Raw genomic sequence first — 27,018 nt, forward strand, 5'->3', positions numbered from 1 at the left:
ATTTTATATAAAAAATATTATAAAAATTCATAAAAAAAGAAAAACCTTACAATAATTTGGTGAGAAAGATGAAGGTATTTTGATCACAGATGCAGAAATATCTTCAAAAATCACCCATGTTAACAAGTACGTCGAAGTTCATAAAGCAGACTAACAATGAACAATTTATAAAGTTTTATCCCTCGATAATTATCGTGGTCGTGCAACTTTCCCGATCCATCTTGCGACCTCGCATATTTTCAACAGCGATACCACGATATCGATCTACGCGGTTATTGCTATGGGAAAAATTTTCTCAGGTGAACGCGGAATGTTATAAGCGCGCAAAACTTGATTGGCACCTTCCATCATCGACGACTACAACGATGTCGACGACATCGTGAGAATCGTAGACAAAGTTTCCGCGCGAGCGCGAGATGGCGAAACTTTTTGGGATTGCTGCCGAGCGCAGCAGCAAATTGCGGAGGGCGTAAAAATTTCCGCGTGCGGTAAAAGGATGATTAGAATCGCCCATCCCTCCCCTCTCCCAATCCGCCTTAATGTTCCTTCGGCGAAATACGTTGTGTTTCTAGGCGCGTGTTCGAGAGATACTTCCGAAACGATATCGCGACGGTTCGCAATTGCGGGGTGGACGCATTTACCGACGCCTTTTAAAGACCTAGCCGGATGTAAAAGAAGTTGCTGCGATCTCGCTCCGAAAACTTTCTTACATTTGACCGCGTTTTAGCGGGCGAGACGCTCCTAGAAAAGAGAAAGAGAGAGAGCGGCCTGTTCTCTTACTTTTAAAAAATTACCAAAGTTTTCGCGCGCGCGGTCGTAATTCTAGGATAGTATTAAAACTCTAGCATCAGGACGCGTCTCTACGGCAAGTTTAATTTAGCGATCGGGATTGATCGCTTTTTTTAACTTGATAGGGTGATTACCTTGATAATGTTTTATTCGTATAACGTAACGTTCGTTTTTCTCGCCATAAAAACGCATTGTAATTCTCAACTCGTGTTCCAAAGAAAATTTAAAAATTCAACATTTATCGTTAAATGAGAGGTAATTAGAATCTACGACTATGTATTTCTTCATAATGAAATGAAACGATGAAAACACGATCGGTCGCGAATGATCAACGTACGTTTATTAATTAGAAATCCTAATTAGAGGCAAAACAGTTATAATGCTTCTAGCACGAAATTGTTATAAAAGAATTATTTCGAATACAGCGTTTAAAACAGAATGTTTAGAAATTACGTTCTGTCCATGAATGATAGAGATGGTTTTGATAAATTTAGGGACAAGTTTAATTTTTAATATACTAAGAAATTATATTAATGTCTGTGTGCAACATTGAAATTACCGCCATTCTTTTTAACTTGACTGATACAATCTGTAAGTCAATTTAGAGAAAGTTTACAACTTTCGAAGTGCTCCAAGTCTTCTTGTTACATCTTGCATTTTGCGCAAGTCACGACACGAGCGAGTCACACTCGAACAACTTTAGTAACGAATGGAGCATTCCCCGGTCATGGATGAGCAACGCAATCCCTGGGGAAATTAATCCCTGAAAAATCTCGGAAGCAACATCTTTCGGAAAATAAATCCTTAAAAAAAAAAAGAATAGCGGCGTATATGCAAAACTGTAAGTGAAGATCGCGAGCGCGTTCGTGAGTTATAATACAAATGAAATGAGATCGATATTCTGTTCGGCGAAGTTTCGACTCGATATAGCATAAATTGTGCCGATTGTATCGCGTAAAATGATGAAACTATCCGCTTTTCAACTATGGATAATATTCTCCCCATTTTTAATACTCCGCCATGTTCATGACAAAATTCGATTAACTTCTCGCGAGCAGAATCAAACAAAAAAAAATGTTCGTTGCTAAAAATTCTACAGTGTGAATTTGTCCTCATAAAAGTATGTGTAAAATAAAAAACGTTAAACATAAAAAAAAGAAATACATGTCCAACTAGAAATTGTACAATCACGCATCAATTACAATATATATTTGCATCCGGAGAAAAAAAAACAGAAAAATGAAAAAATATGAGAGCGAGAGAGCTAAAAAAAATCAGGTTTCCATTTTTCGAGAAATTCGTAATATCTGTCAAACTTTCATTTAGCAAAATTCCATACATTCCCATTTATCGCTTGTTATTTCATACAACGGTGTATTATTAATGATATCATTCCATTTCGTGAGATACCTTTTAGATATCGTGTAGAGAAATGCACCGAGGCTGCCGCCCGGACCTTCGCAATGGCGAATACAAACTGCGGCGAAATTAGCCCCCCGAGAAAACCTTCGCCGGGAGCTCGTTCCGGCGCCGGCAGATAAATTCTCGCGAAAAAACTTTGACGCCGCAAAGAACTGAAAATCGGGGTCGTACACACCCGCGCATGTCCGAGGCAGGTGCGGGGGGTTAAAAGTGGCGCGAACGCGAAGCAACACATGTATGCGAGCACACATACACCGCCCCCGCCGCGCCGATATCCGAATGAAAACAATACCCCATCGTTCTTTTTAGTCAAGAATTTATTTTTCAAAGAATTGTTCTTCCATGGATTGTTTCCGAAGGATTATTCTGAAAGACCGAGGCTTTTTTCCGTTCATAGCACAACGGGATTCCGATGTGCTATCTTAAAGGATAACACGTTGTCGATAGATATGAATAACCACGCTTTATTCAACTGGCGTGTCTCGCACGTACCGCGCGAGATATCGAAATATTCTATATCGATTTAAGTGATTTAGTTCATCATAATGCAAATGTCGCCATAATTTAATTTCTTTTCTAGCGATCTCTAATATTAGAAGGAGAAACGACCTATATTATCGATCGAATCAAAAATTGACAATCACAAGAGTACAAGAATTATGCAAATTCGCAGATAAAATGAGATAAAATTTCTTTAAATAATAAAACAGAATTACTCATTCGATTTTGAAGAGTTATCTATATTGTATAAACGATGGCATCGAGCTCTCTCTTCTCAATTAATTAATGAAAGAACTGATTTTAAATTTTCTACTATATAGTTAATAAATAACTACCATTAAAGCACTGCATAAAATATCGAGTTGAAAAGACAGAATCTTATCTAAATATTAAATAAATGAAATATAACTCTCTGAAGATATTATTAAAAAATTTAATAATCGCAAAATTTTTCGTTTAATGCGTTTCTCTCGAATGCTTGCGTTTAGACTTTTATTTAAAATTTTAAATTCAATAATACTATGTGGTATAAAAATTTTCAATCAATTTATCATGACAAGATATTCAATATTTCATCTTGAGTTAAATAATCTTATGCTTTTATTTTATCAAAAGTATATCATTTATTTCGACTAAACACACACGTACAATTTGTCGATAGATACATTCGAAATCGTGTATAGAACTCGATACCATCACGGCAGAATTTTTAGCGAGCAAATCATCAGCAAAAATCTTTCGGGTGAACTTTTTTAGCGTATCTTGCAAGATGAGTTTATTCTGACGTGTACTAACGAGATGAAGGTTCAAGCGGAAGACTTGCGATCGAAGGGAATGGAAAATTGAGGTAATATTCTCATTCGAATAAAACTACGTTAATCCGTCGAGTTACGCAAGCAAAGTAATTGAAAGATAACAACGAACCAATTTTTTTCGAGAATAACCATAATATCCAGAGCGTTTCAAAACCATTGAAAATGCTTTTAATCACAAAACTCTTAATGAATTCAAAATCGATTTTTTCTTTAATGAAAACATACACTCTAGCATCTGTATTAATGGGAGAATTATAATTAAAATTATTGATTTTCTGCCATTATTTACATAATTAAAGCTTTGCAATATAACAGTTTGTCGCGTTAATAAATAACATAGCAACTATATTCTTCACGTAAATTAATGCATGTTGTAATATCGGACGTAATTTTTTAAAAAAATATTTTCGTGTTTCGCGATTATTCCAGCTATTGTATGCCATCGCGAGAATGTGCTCTGTGACGCGAAAAAACTGGCACATAACGTTATAAAACGGCATCATAAATTTACGTCAGCATCATAGTCTCTCCCCGATAAATAATTCACGAACACGACAACGCGATTTCGCGAATGGTCCAGCTGTTTCGAGCATGTCGAGAAGCCACAACTGTTTTGGAGTTTTCCAATCAAAGTGCGATGCAAATATTTACGAATTTACGGTACGTCGCCGCTAAATTGGTGCCGACGGCGCTGACAGCGAATTAAGATAATTTGCATCTAAAGCACTAGTCACGCGTCTCAAATTTAATCCGCCAGAAACGCAGTTGCCACTCCTGCGAAGAGATGTATAGATGAATAAATTTATAACCGTATTTATATAGAAAACGATGTTTACAACGTTTACCGATAAAATGCGCGTCGTTAGAATAGTGAGTCTCGTAATTTTCACTTCTTCAATAATAATAACAATATTTCCAAATAATAATGATAACAGTAAAAGAAACAATTTAGTATTTTAGAATTTACAGCGTGAAATTTTGTAGAGTTAATTTTCAGTCGTGTATAATAATTTCTTTCCTTTCTTTATAAATCATGTATTTTATCGCATGTCTGTTCTCCGAAATTTTCTCAAGTATCCACAGTTTAAGAACCAGTGATATGAGTCGAGGAAACGAAAAAGGTAAAAAGATCGGGACAGATACAAGGTGTCGCGCAAGGTTGTTCACGGTTCCGACAACGAGAAACTGGCGGCGAACATGACGGACGTGCGCGATCGCAGGGGCGCGAAAACGCGCGTTGGCAAGTTTGTGCATTTTTCAGGAAACGCGAGTCCGCCGCGCGGCGATAAAATGACAGGAGACAGACAGGATACCGCTGCGACAAGGCAGCTCCTGTGTGATCGCGTGCTTCCTATCGCGTTCCTTCGTCCCGAAATGCCGACAGTCCGATTAATATGGCCGTCCTCTCCCCTTTCCCCTCCCGGCCTTTGCCGCCGCTTTTATACCTCGCTCGCTTTATTACTTTCGCAATTTCCCGCGAAGCCCGGCCAAAAGTTGCTAATGCCGGCATTACCCGGAGGAAGCCGCAACTTCGACGTTTTAAGAGACTAACGGCCATGCGGGCGATATCTGACAGAGGACGGTTATCTACAGGTCGTTCTAAAAGATAAAAGGGTTATAAAAACGTCTCTTTGAGAGCCTCTAAACATTTTTTCTACTAATCGTTCCTGATTCTTTAATTATAGACAATTACAATCCGGGAAATTTTTCAGTGACTATTTATATTAGTTGCTTTGAATTTTATGACACCCTGTATAAACAATGATTTTTTTATATAATTAATTAATATAATTAAATAATATTAAATATTTTAATAACGAAGCACCTCTTTCTTATGAAAGATAAAATTAAAATTATAAGATCGTATTTTAATAAAATCTTTGTACTTCAATATTTATGGATAAAAATATAAATAAAATAGGGCAATCGTATAAATGACAATAAAATATTCTTGAAATTAAATCAATTGACAAAGATTTTAATATTTGAATAGTTAATAAGAAAATTAATGTTACTGCTATTAATGTGATTAAGATTGTGTCAGGTTTTTGAAATGTTGCCAAGGATCAATTTTGATCTTGTGTTTCAAAATTCTGTTTGATCGTATTTCAAACGAGAAAGTTTACAAAAACAAGGTTAATTTGCAAACATTTTGCATGTAGCTTCATGTATCACATCAATAACGCGTATTCAGAAGTTTGGAAATGACATAAAGTAAAATTCATATGTGGATTCCCTAAAGCGTCAAATATCAAATATATATTTGGTTTATCGATTAAATGACGATCAGTATTTATTATTAAATTGTATGCAAAATTAATTTAGAATTGTGGTTTTAGTGCGGTTTCGATCTCGATCGGCTCATTGGCTGCTTCTAAAGTATTATAGCTTATAGAATATTAAACTGTGTCTAGCCGGCAATATCAAACTGGAAATAGTATAATTTTCATACCTTTTTAAACAAATTTGTGCATGCCATTTTATAAAAAAAAAAGAAAGTTAAATCGTAAATAATCAATTTTATTACATATTGTAAAAGAAATAATAAAATCATTGCTGTTTAAATATAACTGCCAAAGAAAAGAAAGCGTCTGACCACATATAGCCTTCTACTACTGACGATTATACATATATCATATATGTAAGCAGCCTTTTTCAAAAAAGTATTGATACAATTTCCTTCACAATAAATTAAATGTTTCACATATCTATAAGCATCCTAATTACGCCTTACTTACAATATCTTACAATCATTATACGAAAACATACATCTACTTTACAGGGTGCAAAAATTATAAATTTCGTCTATGACTTGCTCGATTACAAAATTAATCTTTTCTTAGCGAAAACACGTGATCGAGTGCTATCTTTCTTTACATCTTTCTAATTTCTGATGTTAGATATCTTAAACACACACAATAAAGAATTATATTAAAATTTTATTATTTAATAATATCAGCATGGAATTTAATAAAGAATAAGAATTCGTAGCTTAATAGAAACATTTTGTGATTTCTCTAATTCACGCAGATAATCCCGAAAGTCGATCACGTAATTTTTCAGTACTTTGTTGAAATTCACAATTAGCGCGCGACTATTTTCCGCGTTCTCGTGATCCCATTTTCATTCAATTCTTGTTAATAGCTGCGATGCCGTAACGAGAAATTCACCACACTGAATAAAAATGCAATCTTCGTCGGCTTAAACAGCCCTTGTCGCATTCTTGTACTACATTGCCATACACATCACCGTGACTCGCATTTAACTTACGCTCACATCATGAAAAATTATCGTGCATTGCGAAACGCCGGGAATAAGTGGCAAAAAAATCTCGCGATCGCGGAATTAACACAAAGCGAAAGATTAGCGAGGCGATAATTTAAGAATGCCGGTCGAGATAGATCAGAAAAAGACACACAGGATGAAAACAATGCGTCGTCACCTTCTATTTTTTCCGCCGCTTCCGTGGCGTCCTGAGATCCGACCGCGTCTCTAGGGAACGAGGAGTTTTAATTGTCTTCTCAGGAGTGTTTCTCATCAACGATAAAATGGATAAATGAATTCCATGTTTTTCTACGCTTTATTTTTGGGCGGACCAAACAGTTTGCTAGAGTATTATGAGAGACAAGGAAAGAGACCGAATTATTCATGACACGTATGTGTGACATAATGGACAAAGTGTTCGTAAATGCAGAAACATACATAGAAGATATTAATTGCTGAGAGAAGTCTCGACAAAAGTTTTTATTTTTGATAGTATTACTATTTGGTAATATTCGTAGACATATATACAGAGCAGAAAATAAAGTTAAAACTAGAAAATATATTACAGCTTTTTAATATAAAAATCATCCAGTAATGAAATCTCCTACAATATTTTATATTAGACTTTTCTCTTGAGATACAAATAAATCGGAATTAATCTCAAATGTGCATGTCTTTTTTGTAAATACCGCTGTAAATGTTTAACGACCGTTGAAATCGCGCAGCAGGTCGAATCCTTCTCGTCTCGATTAAATGGACGAACGGGCGAACGGAGAAACAATTAAACAGCCTGTCCGCCAACGAAAACCGATGCGGTTTCGCGAACTACGTTCCGAACGCGAATTTCCACGTCCCATTATTGTCATTTCCATTTAACATTACCCTCCCTTCCTTTCCATCCCGCATCGTCATCATCGTCGTCGTCGTTCTGCCATAAAAGTCTCCCGAAGAGTGCTTTCGCCCGAACACGCGCTGTTTCGCCGAACCTTTCGCGCTGAAGCGCGACTTTTCTCTCCCTACCCTCCTCCCCATCGGCATTCTCTTCTCTTCCGTCGCGTTTCCACCCTTTTCGTCGTCGTCATTGCCGTCACCATCGCGCTTTCACCGCGAGCGGTGGGACAAAGCGGCATTCAGATTCACTCGGTGAAATTAAAGCTCCGCCGCTCGCGCTATTCTGAGGCGAAATCTTTCAACCGGAAAATTAAGAATGGTCTCTCATCGTTAACCTTCGAATTTCCGTAAAAATCTAAAGACGACAACGATCCAACTACGATACGACCGGTCAATATCGCGAAACTAATCGTGAATGTGTTTCGAAAACAAATGTCTGGAAACGATGAAAATACCGTCAGGTTGTGCAATATGTCTCTCTAGTTGGGTATTAATTCTGCTGGAAGAAATCGTGGAATTATTGTCGGTAATTATCATTGGGAGTACGGCACGTTACTCCCATCAATTAAAATTGTAAATAAATTCTGCAAGGAATATATCGGAATTTATTCAGCTTTTACCTCGCAAATTCATTTTATTGATATCTTATACTCGTTAATTAAATTAATTTATTAAATCTTTGTTAATACGATTAATTGCAGCTGCTATTCATCTCTTGTTTCCAAATCTCATTTCAAAATCGATTATTATGTGTATCGAATTATATCTGTGTGGTTTGAGGTAACAATTTATCCACGCTAACTGCAGTCAAAATTCAAAATGAATGGCATCTGTTTAATTAAAAATTCGTATACAATTAGTTCGCATATTATTATAAATATGGTCTACTTCATAAGCTATATTAAACTAATAATTTCGAAGCTCTGACATTTCGATCAGTAGTTTATATGCATGTAGATTATAAACAAGAAAAGAATGCAGTTTTAATAAATTGTATATTTTATCAGAGAACGCAAAGTAAAAACACACATATAACTGCAATTTTTTTAAATTGTAGAAGAATATAATTATTAAACAAAAATATTTCAGGAATTCGCCGTGTCTTTTAATTCATAAAAATTCTGATTGCTATTTATTTTTTATTTGCTTTTTATTTTATTTTGACATAAATTTTATTGCAATTAATTTTAGTAGGAAATTTAACATACAGATATTCAATAATATTATATAATAAGAGTAAAAAATATTATTATAAATGAGATTTTTACTCTGAAATTATTGACTCCGAAATTGGTCTGAAAGTTTTATCGATAAAGTTTGCCGAAACTATTCGCTAACATCCCGTACGTCGGATTAATTTCCAAATGAGAAACGCGCTCGCAGACAACAAGTTTACTTTTATGCAAACTATCTCGTCGTAACTGTCTAGCCGGAAACTGCGGCCGGAACGCGCGTTTGCGAGTTCACTTTGCGTTACGATAAAACTTAACGATGCGCGAAGTGGCCCGATGCGCTCTCCTCTTGCGGGAGATGAGACGACGCCATGTTGCTCGCGCGCGAGACAATGATACGTCGAAATTCCTGCCGAGAGACGCGCGGCTCGATATGATAAACCCTATCGATCGGTAATTCACGGGAGCAGCAATTTCTCCGGCAACTGTTACGACCCGCGTCCGGGGAGCGTTTTAACAAAGAAACGCGCTCGGTATCGCCATAAATGCGCATCCTGTCGTTCTCCCCTTTGCTCTCTCGATGCATCTTACGCGCGCTATGCAAGACCTCCTCGACCTCGTATCGTCTCTGGTATATGTATAATACGACGCTAAAGCGCAACTCGCCCGTTTGCTGTTCAAGAAATGCTTGACAGCACACCACTGGACTCTGCTCGCAAATTACGGCGATGCTTAAATATACGCGACATATTTTGGATACGTGGCGATCGTTAACGTACGATCGTAAGCGCCGTACATTACATATATCATTGCATATATCCGTCGCTTTCAAATGTCGACGAATAATTTTAACATGTGAAATTAGAAATTATTGATGTCAAATGTCGATTGTGTGAATATTGTATGTATAATTTATTTTCATATTTTATACGAATAGGTCAAATATTACCAGACGATGTATCCAGATCGAATATCCTCGCGCGGCTTAATATAAGTTTATTACATACGCGAGTGCATCTCGCGCAGCCAGCAGCTCTAATGTCATCATCGAGCGAGACGACGAATATTACTCGAAACTTTCCGCCACCCGCAAACTTCGAAATGGAATTACAAGTCGGCGCGGAGATAAAAACTTGGAAACGATGCAGCGGGCGCGGGCTCTTGCATATTCTATACGAGATCGTCCCTAGCGACAACAAAAGTACGGGCCAAGTGCTCGTCTGTTTACCCGGATTCGGCATCGCTCGCGTGTGCAGTAGAAAGTGCGGCTTCCGGTGTCCCTATTTTTATTTGAGGACTGAGATTTCCTAGTCTTCAACAAAGTCGCTTTTCTTTGCAGTAAGAACGATTTTAAAATATAAATAACCGGCGATATTATTCAAAGCGCTACGTAAAACACGTAGAAAGTATGTATGTAGATTGGATATAAGATCTCTCAAAGAATGGTTCGAATAATATTATTCTATTGTAAAAAATACATATCTTGTTCTTTTTAATGTTATGCAAAAATAATCTTGCAATGTATCATTATCGTATAAAAAATTTTAAAAGATTTTTTTCATGGGAAAACACATGGCAATATACAATTTTGATATTCTAATTGTGCTACGAGTTATTTATAAGATAAAGATATTAATATTCCGATAAAAGATACACAGAGTTTTACTTGTCACTACAATATTCAAATTATTCTAGTGTATTTCCAATGTCCAATAATTATTCTATAGATATTATATTGTATAGTTATTCTCGAACCAGGGCAAAATTTTCTTGCTATCCTTTCTATATTCGTGACAGGTCGGAGGTATCCTATTGACGTAAAACTCAGTTAAAAAGACTCGCGAGTTGAAGGCTCGCGAAAGAAAGAAAAATTATCCGTCGTCATGAGAGCGCGAACTGACGTTCGAGAATCGATCTTGAAACTTATCGGAGTTTATCGGGTAATAACCAGTGAAAAGAGATGACGGAGACTCCGCGCGGATCCGACGCCGCGTCGGTTTTGTTCGCCCCTTCCTCTCTTCCCCTCCGTTTCTATACAATCTCATAAACTCTGCTATTTTATAACGCTTCCGACGATTTTTTGGTACGTGTAATACGGCGTTTGGGCAGACCAATAACCGGAATTTACCGGTTATTGGTAATCGGAAAGCCAGAGCGACACAGAAATTCCAAACGCGAACGCAAGCAGGTAGCATCATCCCATTTTACTGATTTCCGTTTGAAAGGTTTTCGCTATTGATGCTATCAAATTCCTACGGAGGCATATCGCGTGGCGAGGCATCGCAGAAACTACAACGTACTCTTTCTATCCGTTGATTTTGTTTACAGAAAAATGACAAATTTTAAAATTTACGCAATAAAATTGTTTTTTTCAGCAACAATTAAATCGGCATTTATTGCAAACTTTGTTGTTCGAGTTCGAACGTCTAATCGCATCGTGTGCGTTTAGTTGTGAAAATAAATACGTTTCGTCTTGTTCGATATAAATGGTTCGATATAAATGACATACCGATTCGATATGTGAAACTACGGACATTTAACACGCGACATCGCGTCAAATTTCGAGAAAACATTCCGAGTACTATTTCCATCGCATCGGGTCATTGCAGTTTCAGGTAATTATAAACTCGGATAAATCTGTACTCAAAGCAAAAATGCTATTACAAAATGATATTATGCAAACAATATCTAGAAAACGTTTTGCGTTTCGATAACAGCACCGATTTAATTAAAACTGTCAAGAGAGCAACGTGTACCCTCGCTTTTTCCTATCAACTTGAATCGATAATTCGTTTCTGGCGCTGTTTTACCAGACCAGAATAAACAGTAACATTGTAACGTCGTTTGTAAGTAAAAGAAAATTATACAAGGAGAGAGAAGCAGGGGAATGAAAAGGGAAGATACAAATTTCGTTTTCCAACTATTGAATAATTCACAAGACAGGGTAGACATGCGGCCATCTTTCGAAATCGCGTCTGAACGGCAGCAAATCTCCCGATAATCGTTCAATTGTTCAGAGAGGATTCGAGACCTCTCTCTCTCTCTCTCTCTCTCTTTATCTTCCCCCACACCTTTCTTCAGCCAACTCTTCAACCCATTCGAAGACTGAGCTTCGCGAAGTAACGGGTGAGCCGAGCCGCATTGAGTTTCAACGACGACGGAGTTATTCGCGATTGAAGATGGAGGATACTTCGAGCGAAGGAAAAACGGCGCGTACGAAGGGAATATTTTATCGAAAAACCACGGAAAAAGATTATAACGAGCGAGAGAACATATCGTTAACAGTATGGCCGCATATCTGCCGGATATATCCTGCTCTCTTATATATCATTCTACAAAGAGGCTCTTTTATCTTCTCTCATAGGATCATCAGTCTTCTTTTTCAGCCAAAAGAGTTTCAAACTTTTACACCTGTTTTCTTCAAAGAGAACCAACGCGTATTACTCGACGTATTGCGCGAGTCTAAAATGTCTACGTAACGTTTTGAGAACCCCTGCTTTAACAGGCTCGGAGAGACGAGAGAAATCCACAAATGCACCCCCATCCCTGTCCGTATCCCCCTCATACATCGAGACGATGCATAATCTCGGATGCGCGAAAACAACGCTACCGAGATTGTAGGCCGGCGGTGGATTAATCGAGTTAATCGCGGGATAAAATTTACATTTTACAAGGGCGAGTTCTCTCTCGCGGGGCATTCGCGATTGGGATAGATTTTCCATCTGTCGGTGAAACGCGCGCGGATTCGACATGCGCAATCACGTCGCACCGTCGCCGCGATGCGGCTAATTAATGCGGCATCGAGTAACGTAATTCGCCGCGGTCAGATAAAAAAATGTCCGACCGACGTGACGGACGATTGGTTAATTATTCCCTTCGCGCTGTGCGTCACTAGTTTAATCTTTTTACTTTTAGCGTCCACAAATCTCTATACGGACGCGCCTCTTCTCTAATTTATAATCTCTAATCTGGAGAGAAATAAGACTCGTGAAAAATTCACATTTTTATACATTATATACTTTCTATTTGGAATAAAATTAGTTAAGTCAAGCTATCTGAAAACTTGAATAATTGTATATGTTGAGAAAGATACGTTCCTCGATCGCGAAGAAAGAGAAGTGGATACGTAATCTTATAACGTACAAGATATTGACGTAGATACAAGCGTAAAAAGCAAGAAAAAGCCATAATTTTTGCAATTAAATGATAAATGTAGGAAAAGTCGTATAGGGTAAACGTGTTGATTCTAAAAAAGCAGCATACCTATAAAATAGATATACATAGAGATTTATGTCTTTTGACTAAAAATTGTTAAGTATTCTTAAAAATTATTTCTTATTAATGCAATATTTTTTATGGAATACAATTATTTCTTATTTATATTTTCTATTATTTCAACATACAAAATAAACTGTATATAACTAGGCAATTTACTTTCAAATAAAGTTATGCGAATAAATTATTGCACGATACATTAGCATATTCTCATGTCATGTAATTAGATTTCACGTAGAACGTTAATATATCTATGTAAATGTAATTTTATTTCGTATATTTATGGATTATCGAAAGAGTAAAAAGATAATTAATGTAGCCACACAATCAATCATTCTTCAGTCTAATCGTTTTACATGATTATAAATAAATATAGATCTCTGTTTAGTTGGCAGCACTGTTTCAACTTTAATACATGTGCGCATATACCTAATGTAATTACCGCACTAATTAACTGTATAAAATGAATGAGCGTCGGGTGAATATTATCGGCCCGCGATAATTACTTTAATGGTCCCTTGGAAATTAAACAAATAGATAATTAAACCTGCCACTGAAAAAACATCGCGAGTGTATAATTTGATAAAAAAAATTGTATTTGAAATACATTTCTAATTTCTCTGACTCTTGTCTCTCTCTCTCTCTCTCTCTCTCTCTCTCTCTCTCTTTTCAATTATCAAATATCCATACAATTATTCTCTGTTCAAAATTTACTTTTCAAAATATTAATTAATATTAAGATAATCTTACCAGAGATATGTACAAATCCGCATAAATAAAAATATAACAAGATAATATTACGATCCCCATTAATTGAGATAAATTTCATTTACAATTTTCATGAAAAAGGATACATTAATGCACAAACGGAATATTATTACATGGCAATACACTCTGTAGTGGAATTCCTGATAATATCAGTTATCGTTAATGCGAAAATTACTAAGTATTACCCATATCGACAATAAATCTGTTATTATGTGTTTGCAATTAATTATAAATTGGGCAGCACCTAAATATTTGCGAAATTCCGAGCGTAACGGTACTCTAATATTTCTCTTTAGATCCGAAATAAATTTTCCGCATTTTCGCTTATCAGCACTTAATTAAAGTTAGCACTCCGCGAGTACGGGAGAAACTGCATTTTCAAGGGTCGATAGACGACGAAGCGCGAAACCATGACGTTCGTAATTACAATATATTTCACATTAAAATGCAAGCTCAAGCACATGGATATTTTACGAAAGCTTTAAGTTGGAACTTTGCAAATCACGATTATATACATGATCTTATTATAATATTTGCCAATTTTTTAATTTCAATTGAAAAAATATAAATTTTTTATAATCGAAAGAAAAATCTATTCTTTTAAGATTTGCATAACAAAGTGTAAATTAATAGATAAAAATGTCTTTATTTATAAAGAATCGGTTTTGCTAGATTTTCTATAATTTATATTCTTATGTTATATAAAGTTTTCTTATAAAAAGAAGTTCTCTATATGATTCATATAATTTATATTTCCTTTATAGTTTCTTATAGAGTTTATAAATATATTTTATATGATCGTGATGAGAGGATAATTCCGATTGCGCATCCTGACTCCTGACATGTATCGATTATTCGCTAACTTACAGGTTTGACTCACGATCAGCGTTTCTGTGCCGAACGTAGCCGTATATCATTTTTTTCTCGCGATCGCTTCCGCCGTCGATTCAGCGCGATCGCATCCTCCAGATTATTAAACCGCGATAGTTTATCGGACGTTATATCGTCGACGCGGCGATAAGCGTTCGCGACGCGTTATCTTTCTCGCGTTGTTACTGAACGCAGGCTCGCGGTCGTTCCTCCTTAGTTGTTCTGCCTCATCGCGTCCCACCTCATAAATCTCTCTCGCGCTCTTCCTCTCTTTCTCTCTCTCTCTCTCCTCCCGTCTCCATTGATTTCTGCGCGAGTGCCCGCCGCACAAATAATTCTCCGACGTTTTCCCCGGTCGCTTTGTTCCGCGCGCGACCGTGCGAATACTCACATTCGTCATTCCGAATCCGCGCAGGAACATTCGCGGCGACAAGATTTTTCTTAGGGGAGAGTCGCATGACCCGTGGCAGGACATTTGTCGGTGATTTACTGAGACTCTTACTATGATACTGCGTTACGTAACCATATCATATTTAGAAGACACAGTATAAATCTGTACTATTTGTTTTTTGATTAAAATGATGAACATACTTGAAAATAAACAAATACCGCTTAATTAAAAAAAATTGCAAAAGAGCAAATCAATAATATTTATATATTAATGCTTTAAAGCGTTTTTCTCCGCTCTTCTTCTACAATTTTCGATACATATATCTTCTCAGAACTAATCAATTTGTTAATACGAGTTTTGTTTTGTTTTGTACGGCGACAGTATTTCGATAATTGAATATAATAATCTCATTTCAACTTGATATATCCTCACAAAATCTATTTTGACTAAAGCCGGCTTTAAACAATCTATAATTTGCGATAAATTTCGAAATATAATTATATTTCTGATTTTATGTGTCGTTTAAAATATGAAGAAGTAAAATATACATGTGTCCAAATTCTAAATATACATACATATATTAGGATATGCGATACATAAAATTAAAAATAAAATTTTATCATGAATTTTGTCATAAATTATAAATCATCTAAAGCGGGTTTAATGTAAAAGAAATTTTAAACTAAAAGAAAAAAACTAATACATTTAAACTCAATTAATCCTCTGCAACTTATCTAGGATAAATAGTTCCGAATACTCCTTTCTGTTATGGCGTACGTTACTCGGTGCGATTTCAGCTCATCGTAACGCGCGTCTAGGAAAGATCGAGTATACTACTCTTGCAGTCCATTGAACGCGCAGGATGAACATCCTGGCGCGTTCGCAAGTCTTTTGAATTTCCATCCGCGCTGTAACAGAGCGCGGGAGAAGAAAGGGGGGGTATGGAGGGTAAATAATCATCGGTCGTTACGCGGGGCAAGATAAAGGACCATGCCGCTCGTCGTTAGGCTCTATCTTCGGGCCCGAGATAGATCGACGTAACATCGCGTCGGTTTACGCTCGTGCCTCCACTCGACCTCCCCTCCCTTCTTCCACGCCCCTCTCGAATGAAAAATAACACTGCCACCCCCCAGAGAGATGGATACGTGCGTGCGCGCGCGCGCGCGCGTTACTCGTTCGCGCTGAACCGAGGACCTTGATGGAATGAGCGAGTGGAAATTCCATTATTCGAGCATACTCGACCGTCCGACCGGCGTTATCTAATGGATGGAAAGAAGCGAGTACTCTATGCGTGATAATAGTCGCTCGAGGCTCGTAAAAATTGTCGAACGGGATGGCAGTTGACAGAGTCGAGAGACGAGCAGAGTTCATGAGTTACTGTCACATCGCATGTGGAATATCAAGATTAAATAAACACCAACCGTACATGTTCAAGTACATCATTACATCATGTTATTCCCACTCAATGGCTGCCTAATTACATTCATCAGTATAATTATCAAATTTTTGCGCAAAGATCTCCAATTGTGGACGTAACGAGGACTGAAAGGATCGTCGCGTTTTTCATCGCATGCGAGAATTGCCTATTGAACCTTCTCATGCGTGTGATACACACGTTTCTCTACCGAAATCGATCACCGCTTCCATGATCCACATAAACGTCGTTGCTTTCAAGAAATCGGCTTTCGTTATTCGACCCCCGTCATTTCTTTCCTTTGATGCGTTTCCACGAAGGTATAAAGTTATAAAGCTACGTATGGCCTTCGTAAAAGCTCGGTATTCGTGTATTTACGTTAGCTCGTTGGTTGCACGGTAGGAGTGTACATGCTACCGCTGAATTTTTCATGTTCTAAGCAGAAACGAGAAATTTGAGAAAGAGAGAGAGAGAAAAAACCAAGAAAGATAGATCTAATATAAAGATAAGTATTATGAATCTGAGAGCTTTCGTATTCCTAATACTTATTAAACGAAAAATTATACATATAATTTAAAAGTAAAAGTATTTATAATATTAAATCTATCTCACTGATAATTCGCACAATTATTTATTAATTCACAAACACAGATAAATTGAATGAATATATACGATTCAGCGCAAAAGAAACATATATCATCTACACAGATTTGCCACGAAAATGTGAGGTATGAGTAGCTAAAAATTAAAGATTAAATATTATTTCATTAACGAGAGAAATAAATTTATTCTTGTTCTTGCAGAAACTAACCAGCTTCTACGCTAACTTTAAGAGATGTCTTTATATAGAAAAAGGATTGAACAAAACTAATTCGTCTTCGCAAAAGTTATGCCGCAACATTATCCAATAAAAAAATGACTATATTTTATTACTGAAAAAAACGCGGTATATCGTGCTTATCTCGTTATCACAACAATGCTAATCGATTCTACCCCAATACACGTTTTATTTCACTCTTTTTGCAATAAAGAACAAGATGGAGAAACAATAATCGTAGGATACAATAATGACTCCGTTACAAGGAAATGGAGCACTCCGCCATTTATTTTAATGATTGTATTGTTTAATGGCGGAATCGCATAATAACTTAGTGCAAGCGGTGCGACAAAAGTTTTTATTTAAAAATCGAGAATGAGCGGGGGAGGGTGCTCAGGGATCGGTGGAGTTCCGGTAACAGGATGCGACGAAAGTTTGACTATCACAGTCTACGCGCGGAAGGAGGCGAGAATTCTTCCTAGACAGCAGATGGTGGTGAATACCTATACGTTAGTATCGAAAGAATCACGTGAGAGAGGGATGCGCGGAGACGGTTGAAAAATACCATTTGCCGGAACCCCCCCTCCCCCCTAAAATTGCATTGTCGTTAACGGCAAATTCTCCAACTTTCTCTAAAAATACGGAAGGATACCATCTTCCACAAGCCCTTTCAGCTCCTTTTTCTTATATCTCCGCCTGATCCTTGCGTAAGGACGCGCTGTCGTCGCACATGATTCTCTACATGTACGCTCGTAACATTTTCATAATCATCCCTTTTTTATATCCCGCAAACGAGGAGATAATTGTTTATCGAATTATCATTCTTGTTTTGCTTAATGTCAATTGTTCTGCTTCTAATTAATTTGTCTTGTGCCATTGAATAAAATAAGAGAAATCAACATAAAAGTATTAGTATCGCAAAGTCATTCCTAGATAAGATAGCAACAGTTTAACGTTTAATTAAATTGAAATCGTTCATGCGCGTGGCTGTATTGTGAGCTTAAAATGCCGCTTCAACTAACGTCGCTTTCTAAGGTGGCTATGAGAAGGGTCATAACCGTACAGTTCCGACCAGACATGATCCTTGAGAGTGTTGTCATCTTACAGGGTGTAACATCGAGCTGCCAGAGCTCTGAAATTAGTGCGCACCACGTCAAATGCAGTTTACAGTGTAAATGGACTTTAGGACAGGGGATGCATGTTCGATCGATATAGCCTGCGGTCAGTACACTGTACAGTCCAGGTAAATAGCCAAATTTCCAGCTGCGCATTCGTTACGACGATTAGGGAAATTAAACCAGAAGATAATTGCGCAAAGGGAATGGAAATGAGATTAAAACTATATCGAGACATTTCTCCGATTCTACTATAATTAACAAAATAATAATATATCCATATAACAAAAAAAATATGATGCAAATACGGTTAACGTATATTATTTTTACATATGCAAGGATAGAAAAATACCGATCTTGTTTTTCATCGATACTGTAGTTTTCATGAAAAGTTTCCCAAGTTATTCGATAACTCGCACACAAAATACACCAATACTGTATTTCAATATTATTCAAAATATGAAAATTACAACAAAAAATATCAGCAAAATAAATAAATATAAACTGTATAGATCGAGAAATATAAGAAATAATTATAAAATAATAACTAAAAAATACAAATATTGTTGCTTTAAAATTTAAAATGTTTTTTTACATATAATGATTATAACGCGTCGTGCGTGATTGACTGCTAAATAATTCGCGCAATAGAGGAAGCATAATCGACAGAATGGCCGGTGCTCAATCAAATTCGCCAAATATTAATTTGCCTCGCCGCGGGAATCTCAGTGAATATCCGTTAGATTATCTCGTGGAAGCGAAATATGCAATAATAATCAATAGCCGCATTATAAGATCAAACGCCAAGGAAAATTAACCAATCAAAAAATTATAGGAAAAAAATTTTAATTTGCACAAACATGGAAGTGTATATATAGTATAATAATATTAAATTATACTATTGCATATTTAGATTGAATTCACATTCGTATGAGAGAGAGAGAGAGAGAGAGAGAGAGAATCTGCGATAATAAATTGAATATTTCTGCAAAACGCGCAGGATTTACGGGAACGTCAGGATTTGGACTCAATTATAATAAATTGCTGTCAAGTCATAGATTTATCCTTTAATATTTTTATGTTTAATGTCCCGAGAGAATAAGTAAACATATTTTTCAATATGTTTCGTAATGAAAAAATCAGTTCATATAAAAGATATAAACATATAACATAGTCTATTAAAAAAATATTTGACGCGAAGGCATTTATTATTTCGTGCCCTTATTTCGTTCTAAAAAAAGCGGAATATAAAATCATTAGAAAATCTGTTTTGAGAAATTTATTTAACGGGTAGTTAGACATAGAACATCCTGTACACGCTCTCGCGAGATAACGAACGATTAACTGTGTGCTTAGAGCGCCTTCTCGATAGGCGAATCCGGTGGATTTGTATTTGCATGCTTATCACTAAGTCTCCGGAGTACATTGTTCCTGTATGCGCATTTACCGCAGTTCGTATGATAACGTATAGGGTACTTGGCGATAGCTAAAATCTTGGTGGATCTGTAAATGCAGTGGAAGTAAACTTTGCAGCAAAAATTAAATGTTTGTGCTTACTTTACATTTAACGTTATCATATTCTTGTAATGTCCTAAAGTGTATTAAGGTCTCGCACACATTTTCTATTTGCAAGAAACTATTTATACTCTTCATTCTTTTATGCATATTAGAAATGCAAAAAATATATACATAACAATAGAAATCTCGAACAATTCGATAAATTCGAGTTTGAAACATTTCACCAATTTTTGAGCGCGAATTATTGTCCTCTTTCGTAGCGCAAGCATTCTTTCCTTTCATAATTTTTCATTCTTTATTGCATAAAGAGAGAAATAAGAATGTTGGATCAAAGTGATTGTGACAACGAGACACATAAATAAAATATTGTAATATTTTAGAGTAATAAAATGAATAATGAAATTAAGTCATTTTTAAGTTTACACCACGAATAATTTATATCTTCGTAAATCAAGTTAGTCGCTTATATATAATATGCGATCTCCCAAGACCTGAAGCGCTCTAAAAGTTTCACGTATTATGAAAAAATTATACGCAGGCCGTAAATAAACTTTAATATCCGAAACGCGTCAGAGAATAATTAAATCTCATTGGTTTCTGATTTATTCACGAATGCCGCAATTTGTCAGCATCCCACCAATTTCGAATCCATCTTCGTTGCCTCGCACGGCTATCGTAACAAGGGCCATTAGATCCTACGCACGGCTGGGATTTCGAGAGCCGGACGGAGTTTTGTGTTGTTGTCGGAAAATAGCGCGTGCATTCCGCCGCTTGATAGAGTGCACTTACGTAAACGCACGCAGCTGCGCCTAATGGCCTCCTATTTACTGCCATATCCCCGCGTTAATTATGTCGTCTACACATTGAAAGATTTGATCCGAAAATAGGAAAATGCCAGATCGCGTTTTGATCGCAAAAATCAATATATAATTAATGCTGGGATTAAAAATATTAAAAATAAAATATTGACAAAATATAGGGGAGCGTTTATGAGATATGTAATATCTTAAATACAAAAATGTAAGTATACGAACGAGAAACAGCACGGTTCATTCTCCTGATTAAACTTGTCGCTTTCTCGCGACGATACACATTTACGAGTCGTGTCCGGTATCCCGGATAATATTTACCGGCGATCGAAACTCGCGCAATCAAGTTCCGCAATATCGACGAGCGAGGAAACGAGACAATTGACCTGGCGCGGCGGCTGCGGCCGCAAAGTTTGTTCTCGCCTCGCGAACGGGCACGCGTTCGCCTATTGTATCAGGCGGCCGCTGGCCGCCTTCGTCGAACGATGATAGCAATACGCCGAGGGGCGTATTTGAGTTTCAAACGCGCGCGCGAACCGTGATTAATTGTCGCGGTAAGAACGCTGCGTTCTTCGAATTCCGTCCTAATTTCCGAGCGAACGTCGACAAACCGCGCCGAAATTTGTAGCCATCGACGAGAAAAGTTCTACGTGGTATTCGTGATTGATGAAGTAATGGCGCTAACGGCGATAATGAGGACCCACCCCTCGACGATCTGATTTGTATCGCGCAGCTATCGATTATCTCCCAGCGAGCGAGAGATATTTGTCTCCATCCGTGGAGAATAATTACCTGTCGAGACGTTAAATAATGGTCGGAGGACGAAATTTGATGAGACAAGAGCCGTTAAGAAACTTTAAGAACGATATTCATATTCGATCATCGTTTGATGAATAATAAATTTCGTTATATATACATATATGGTCGTCCTTTCTCGCAAACAATCGATCGTTTCACTCAAAAGCTAATCATATATTATACACATACTTTCTAGATTGACATTCGAATAATATTTTCATTATTTTAATCATCCCTCTTTTCTGTCCGTTAAATTTAGTAAAGGATCAAAAAATATTATCGAGCATAATCAGTGTTCGATGATTTTGAAAATCTTGAAATTCGATAACTGATATTCTCTGACGGTCATATACGATGTTATAAGATATCACAATCCTGGTAGCATCGAATATCATACCGGACAAGTAACAGTGTCCATCATTGTGCCACTCAACCATGTGTTATCTACCTCTCTGCGAAAAAGCGAAAGACAGTAAGTTAGCACACATTTTCAGTAAAGTAATGGAAACCCTTTTATCCTTTATTGCGTGAGACGGGTAAATTTTCAGAAAAATCTAACCCTCCATACGTATGCAGAATAATGTCGAAAAAAAGATATGTTGGAAGTCGGATAATATACAACACCAGGGAAATGTAAATCAAAAAAGTATAAATATGTATAGTTAGACAGAAAAAGAGAAAAAAATCTATGGTTGCATAACAGCACAGTTACATTTATTAAACGCCGAGTCGGCCTCACGAAGAGCGCTTCAACTATCGCAATTAGTTTCCCGCTCATGCCGTCCGGATAATTAACTCTTGTAAATGAAAGTTTTATTAACAGCCGCGCTCTCTCTTTCTCTCTCTCTCTCTCCTCTCGGATTGCGTCGGTACGAATAACTCATCCAGCATAATAAATGCTCTCTAAACGCGTAAGTACGCTTAAACGTCGAGTCGTTTCAACGTGCGGCACAACACGCGCAATGAAAAGTGATCGAGTAAATTTAAGTGGTCGGCCATACAACACGCGAGAACTTCGATAAATATCTCTTTTACTCCATCAATTAATTTCCGATATATTAAAACAAAGAGAATTGCGAAAGTAAAAGGAGAATAGTATATCGTTGATTATTTTAATATAAAAGTTATTTGTTTTGTAAATGAAAAAGCGAAGATTAATTTCTAATTATTGGAATCAACATCCAAGCGTATAAGCGCAAACTCGTATTTTTATTTTTATCTTAACGCTCTTACGATCTCATCTCATAAATCGTATGTAAGATCAGTTTTGCATACCTATTACGCAGGTAAATGATAAAAGATAAAGTCAAAGTGGCTTTCCAACTCATTAACATAAGGTTAACATTCATCGTTGAGGTCAGAATAACTCTGCTGTAGCAGTCACGTTATTCGTGTCTTAGCAAGTAATGGTCGAGAGTTAAATACGAGCATGTATCCAATTTATATTTTTAACTCCGCGAACGATTTATAAATATTCTACTAATCCAATTATCTCTTTCTATAAATATAGAAATACAAGCGACGCTTTTAGATAAAATATATTGAATAGTAAAGAAATAGATTGGGAATAATGGCAATTTAAATACTCTGCGCATAAGAATATAAAATTTCCAATATTTTTTATACTTTTTTAAAAAAATTCAAAAATCGTTCTCTTTATAAAGATTAAAAATACTGCAAAAAATTTCCTTTCTAATGCATAATATTTAAATTCAGATTAAATTTAAAAGCATCTCTATTCCTTAGTACAGATTGAAAATTCGCGAACCATCGAGTGGTCGCGACACAACACGAGGGGGGGAGAGAGAGCAGAGAGATGAGAAAGGAAAGGTAACGGGGGGCCAACGGAGGTAAACGTGATCGTAGGTATCGCGAATGTCTGGCACAAACGGCTCGTGAAAACGAGTTGAGAAACTCACCCTGCGCGCTCCCGGGGACTTTCGAAGCTTCGGCGGCTGTCGACAGCCCGAGGGGGTGCGAGAGACGAGGGTAACGAGGCCCGTAACCGAATTTCCAGATCGCCCGCGCACTTCGTCGACAATCTCACCCCTCCTTCCGGGGACGCGCGCCGCGGGATCCCATTCTCGCGAAGTGGAGCGAGAGATTATGCATTGAAGCCGCCCCTCATCCCAAGAACGGAGAAGTGCCACTGATTGGCTGAGTTTCGCGTCGACGGCGACAGCGTGCTCTCGATCGACGGGGACGGGGACCATCGTGTTCGCAAATCACCTGCGGGCGATGCGGGGTACGGGATTGGAAATTGCGGATACAGAGTAAAGAGAGCATAGTTTCAGAAATTGAGTAAATTTTATATCTCTAATTACGGCGAGACGCGCTTCTCTGTAATTTTAATAACGCTCTTATCTCTCTTAAAACAAAAGAATTTAATTTAATTTCAACCCTTTAATATGAAGACCTGACAAATCGTAAAATTATGCTTAAGAGATATATTATTGTGTTAAATCGACATTTAATTTAGCTATTTTAGTTGAAATTTGTTAAAATTATTTAAAAATATGTAATTGCGATTAGTGATTTATAATTATTTCCAACGAATCAATTTTTTTTCAATTTCTGCGACAACAGCGATATCATCGCAAGCAGCACGCTGCATTCGCAAAACTTTTCATCGTGCTTCGTCGCAGTTTCTCGACCGTTGTTACAAGATTTTCGGCGCCAGATGGTAGACACGCGCGACGCTTTTTCAACATAGTTTCCGAACACGAGTCCGACAGTTTTTTTCGATATTTTTCAACGCCGTCAATACCATCCCTCTCCGTTCCGCGACTCATCCGCGCGCGAACGAAGATGAAGTAGCGTTCGATCTCCGTGAACCGAGTTATACCGGAAATTCGATACTCAGCACTTTAGTCTCGCCAAGCCTTCCCCTTGAAGGGCGCGGGGAAAGGGGATGAAACCTCCAAAGTTCGCTACCAGCAATTAAGGATCGCTCCTCGAACGCCGAGAGCCACCCGATCGGACACCGCGGAAGCCGCAGGCATCCTTAATAAGGATGTCACGGAGACAGGCGAAAGATGGTTCGCTCGAATTCCATTCGCGATGCTTCTACTCGCTACATGTTCTTATTTTACCCAACTAACTACCTACGAAATACCAAGATATAATAGCTCTATTAAAATATGCCGCGATGTATATCATGTAAAATTAAAAAATTATACAGTGCAAGTACGCGTAATTATCAACAGCTTTACACATTACAGAAAATATCCGATAAAATAATCGAACGATTATAAACAATTTTAGATTATATTCGAGTTAAACGGAAAAAGAAAACGATAACGTTATTTTCCCGCTGTTAACTTCGAAAACGACGTCTACGGCGGATGAGACGATCGATGAAAGACGGCGATTTAAGTTCGATTGTTTCCTCTCGACGCGACGGACGTTGCTCTTGCACGGGAAAGCTACGAAAATGCTCTTATCGCAAAGAGGATTTTCCTAACACCGTCCGCCAAATCTTCCATGTCGAACGTGCATGAAGGGTAAGCATCCCCCTCTAATCTCCGTTTCTCCCCTTCCCTCGCTCGCATACGCATACCTCGCCGCGAGGCATCCGATCTCTTCACCGCTCTCACATTACAGAAAATTCACATTACAGAAAATATCCGATAAAATAATCGAACGATTATAAACAATTTTAGATTATATTCGAGTTAAACGGAAAAAGAAAACGATAACGTTATTTTCCCGCTGTTAACTTCGAAAACGACGTCTACGGCGGATGAGACGATCGATGAAAGACGGCGATTTAAGTTCGATTGTTTCCTCTCGACGCGACGGACGTTGCTCTTGCACGGGAAAGCTACGAAAATGCTCTTATCGCAAAGAGGATTTTCCTAACACCGTCCGCCAAATCTTCCATGTCGAACGTGCATGAAGGGTAAGCATCCCCCTCTAATCTCCGTTTCTCCCCTTCCCTCGCTCGCATACGCATACATCGCCGCGAGGCATCCGATCTCTTCACCGCTCTCGATCGCTTCTCCTCTCGAGATACTTTACAATTTATTCCTTCGTCGATAGAATCCGAAATGAACGCTCGTGTGGTGGTTTCGCCAGATCTTACAAAACGACCGACTAACGATGACAAATCGTTGGAACACTTTGCTCCAAACGATTCCGAGAACTTTGACTTCAAAGTAACACGATGCCCCGCAATCGAGTAGTCTTGCAATTTCCATGATAGAGTAATGTGAATTTTCGTAAAATAAATGTTCTTTGCCATGTGTGTAGATTTGATTTTTTGTGTGAAAAAATTGAAAAATGATGTTAATCGAGAAATATATTTAAAATATACGAGGAAAGTATTTGCAGATATTAATTTTTCTTTTTGTGAATATATATTTTAATATTATACTTTTTCCAATTTTATCTAATTGCGATTACAATGAGAAAAATATACGCAGAATGAAATTATATATTTTAAAATATAAAGAATTCTTTTTAAAAATACATTGAGAGCGCGCGTTCTTTCTTTAAATTTTCATGCAAATATCTGGATGCGTAATCAGAATAAATGTAATGAAATTATAATAATTGAAATTTCAAATGATTTGTTACATCATTAAATATGCATACATTTATTATAGGTATTGTGCAGCTAAATGAATAACAAAATACGAGCAAATAATGTCAGGGCGAGGATTTAGCAAACTCCAGGTTTTACCATTTCTGAGTAATCAGGCAAAACGAGATATTGAAGTGGTATTTAACATTAAACTATATTTATTTATTATTTATTCAAAATGCGAACATTTCTCTGAATATTTTCCTCGTGTGGTACATATTCAACAAAAATGTGCAAATTATCATTATTTTTGTTTTTGCATGTGCAAAATGCAAAATACATTTTAATACCGTGACATAAATAAAATAATTTGTGTATAAAACTTGTTAGTAAACTTCAATAACATATACTTAGATAAAATCGTTAAAAAATTATAAACTCTTACTTTCGTTATTCAGAGCTTATTCTAATTATAAGTTAGCATTATTTTCATATAAAAGTTGTATGCGCAATAAATTTGGAGATTAGTTTCTAAAAATATTTCGCAACTTCATCCAATCATCTTATATATAGTATCTCTCTCGTTTAAATATCTCATCGCTGTTTCATATCACTTTTAATTCGTTTGTTCGCGTAATTACAAAGCTTCGATACAATTTGAGAGGAAAGAGATCAATTTTGTACGTCATCAGTAGATTTTAATATCATTCAAATTACAATTTCGCTCTTCAAAGTTTGCTTTTTACAAGAGGGACAGCGAACTTCTTGACGAACATTCGTCTTTATGCCACTGATACATCTTCTTATCAACATGAAGCCGATATAACTTGGATAGAGAAATGGAGGGGGAGGGGGGGGGGGGGT

The 27,018-nt window shown here is 37.0% G+C and overlaps 2 protein-coding genes across 2 annotated transcripts in view; one reads left to right on the forward strand and one right to left on the reverse strand.

The window, feature by feature from the left end:
• Positions 1 to 10,280, forward strand: part of LOC115244035 — a 48,234-nt gene extending 37,954 nt beyond the window's left edge. Inside the window, exon 2 of the mRNA XM_029821399.1 lies at positions 9,792 to 10,280. Within this exon, the coding sequence (XP_029677259.1) occupies positions 9,792 to 10,165 (374 nt within the window). The 3' untranslated portion in view covers positions 10,166 to 10,280. The remainder of the gene's footprint in view (positions 1 to 9,791) is intronic.
• Positions 1 to 27,018, reverse strand: part of LOC115244038 (cadherin-87A) — a 184,571-nt gene that overhangs the window by 52,075 nt on the left and 105,478 nt on the right. The gene's annotated exons all lie outside the window — the stretch shown is intronic.

This window comes from Formica exsecta, unplaced genomic scaffold (genome assembly GCF_003651465.1).
Source record: "Formica exsecta isolate Colony F162 unplaced genomic scaffold, ASM365146v1 scaffold79, whole genome shotgun sequence".
Taxonomy (NCBI): Eukaryota; Metazoa; Arthropoda; class Insecta; order Hymenoptera; family Formicidae; genus Formica; species Formica exsecta.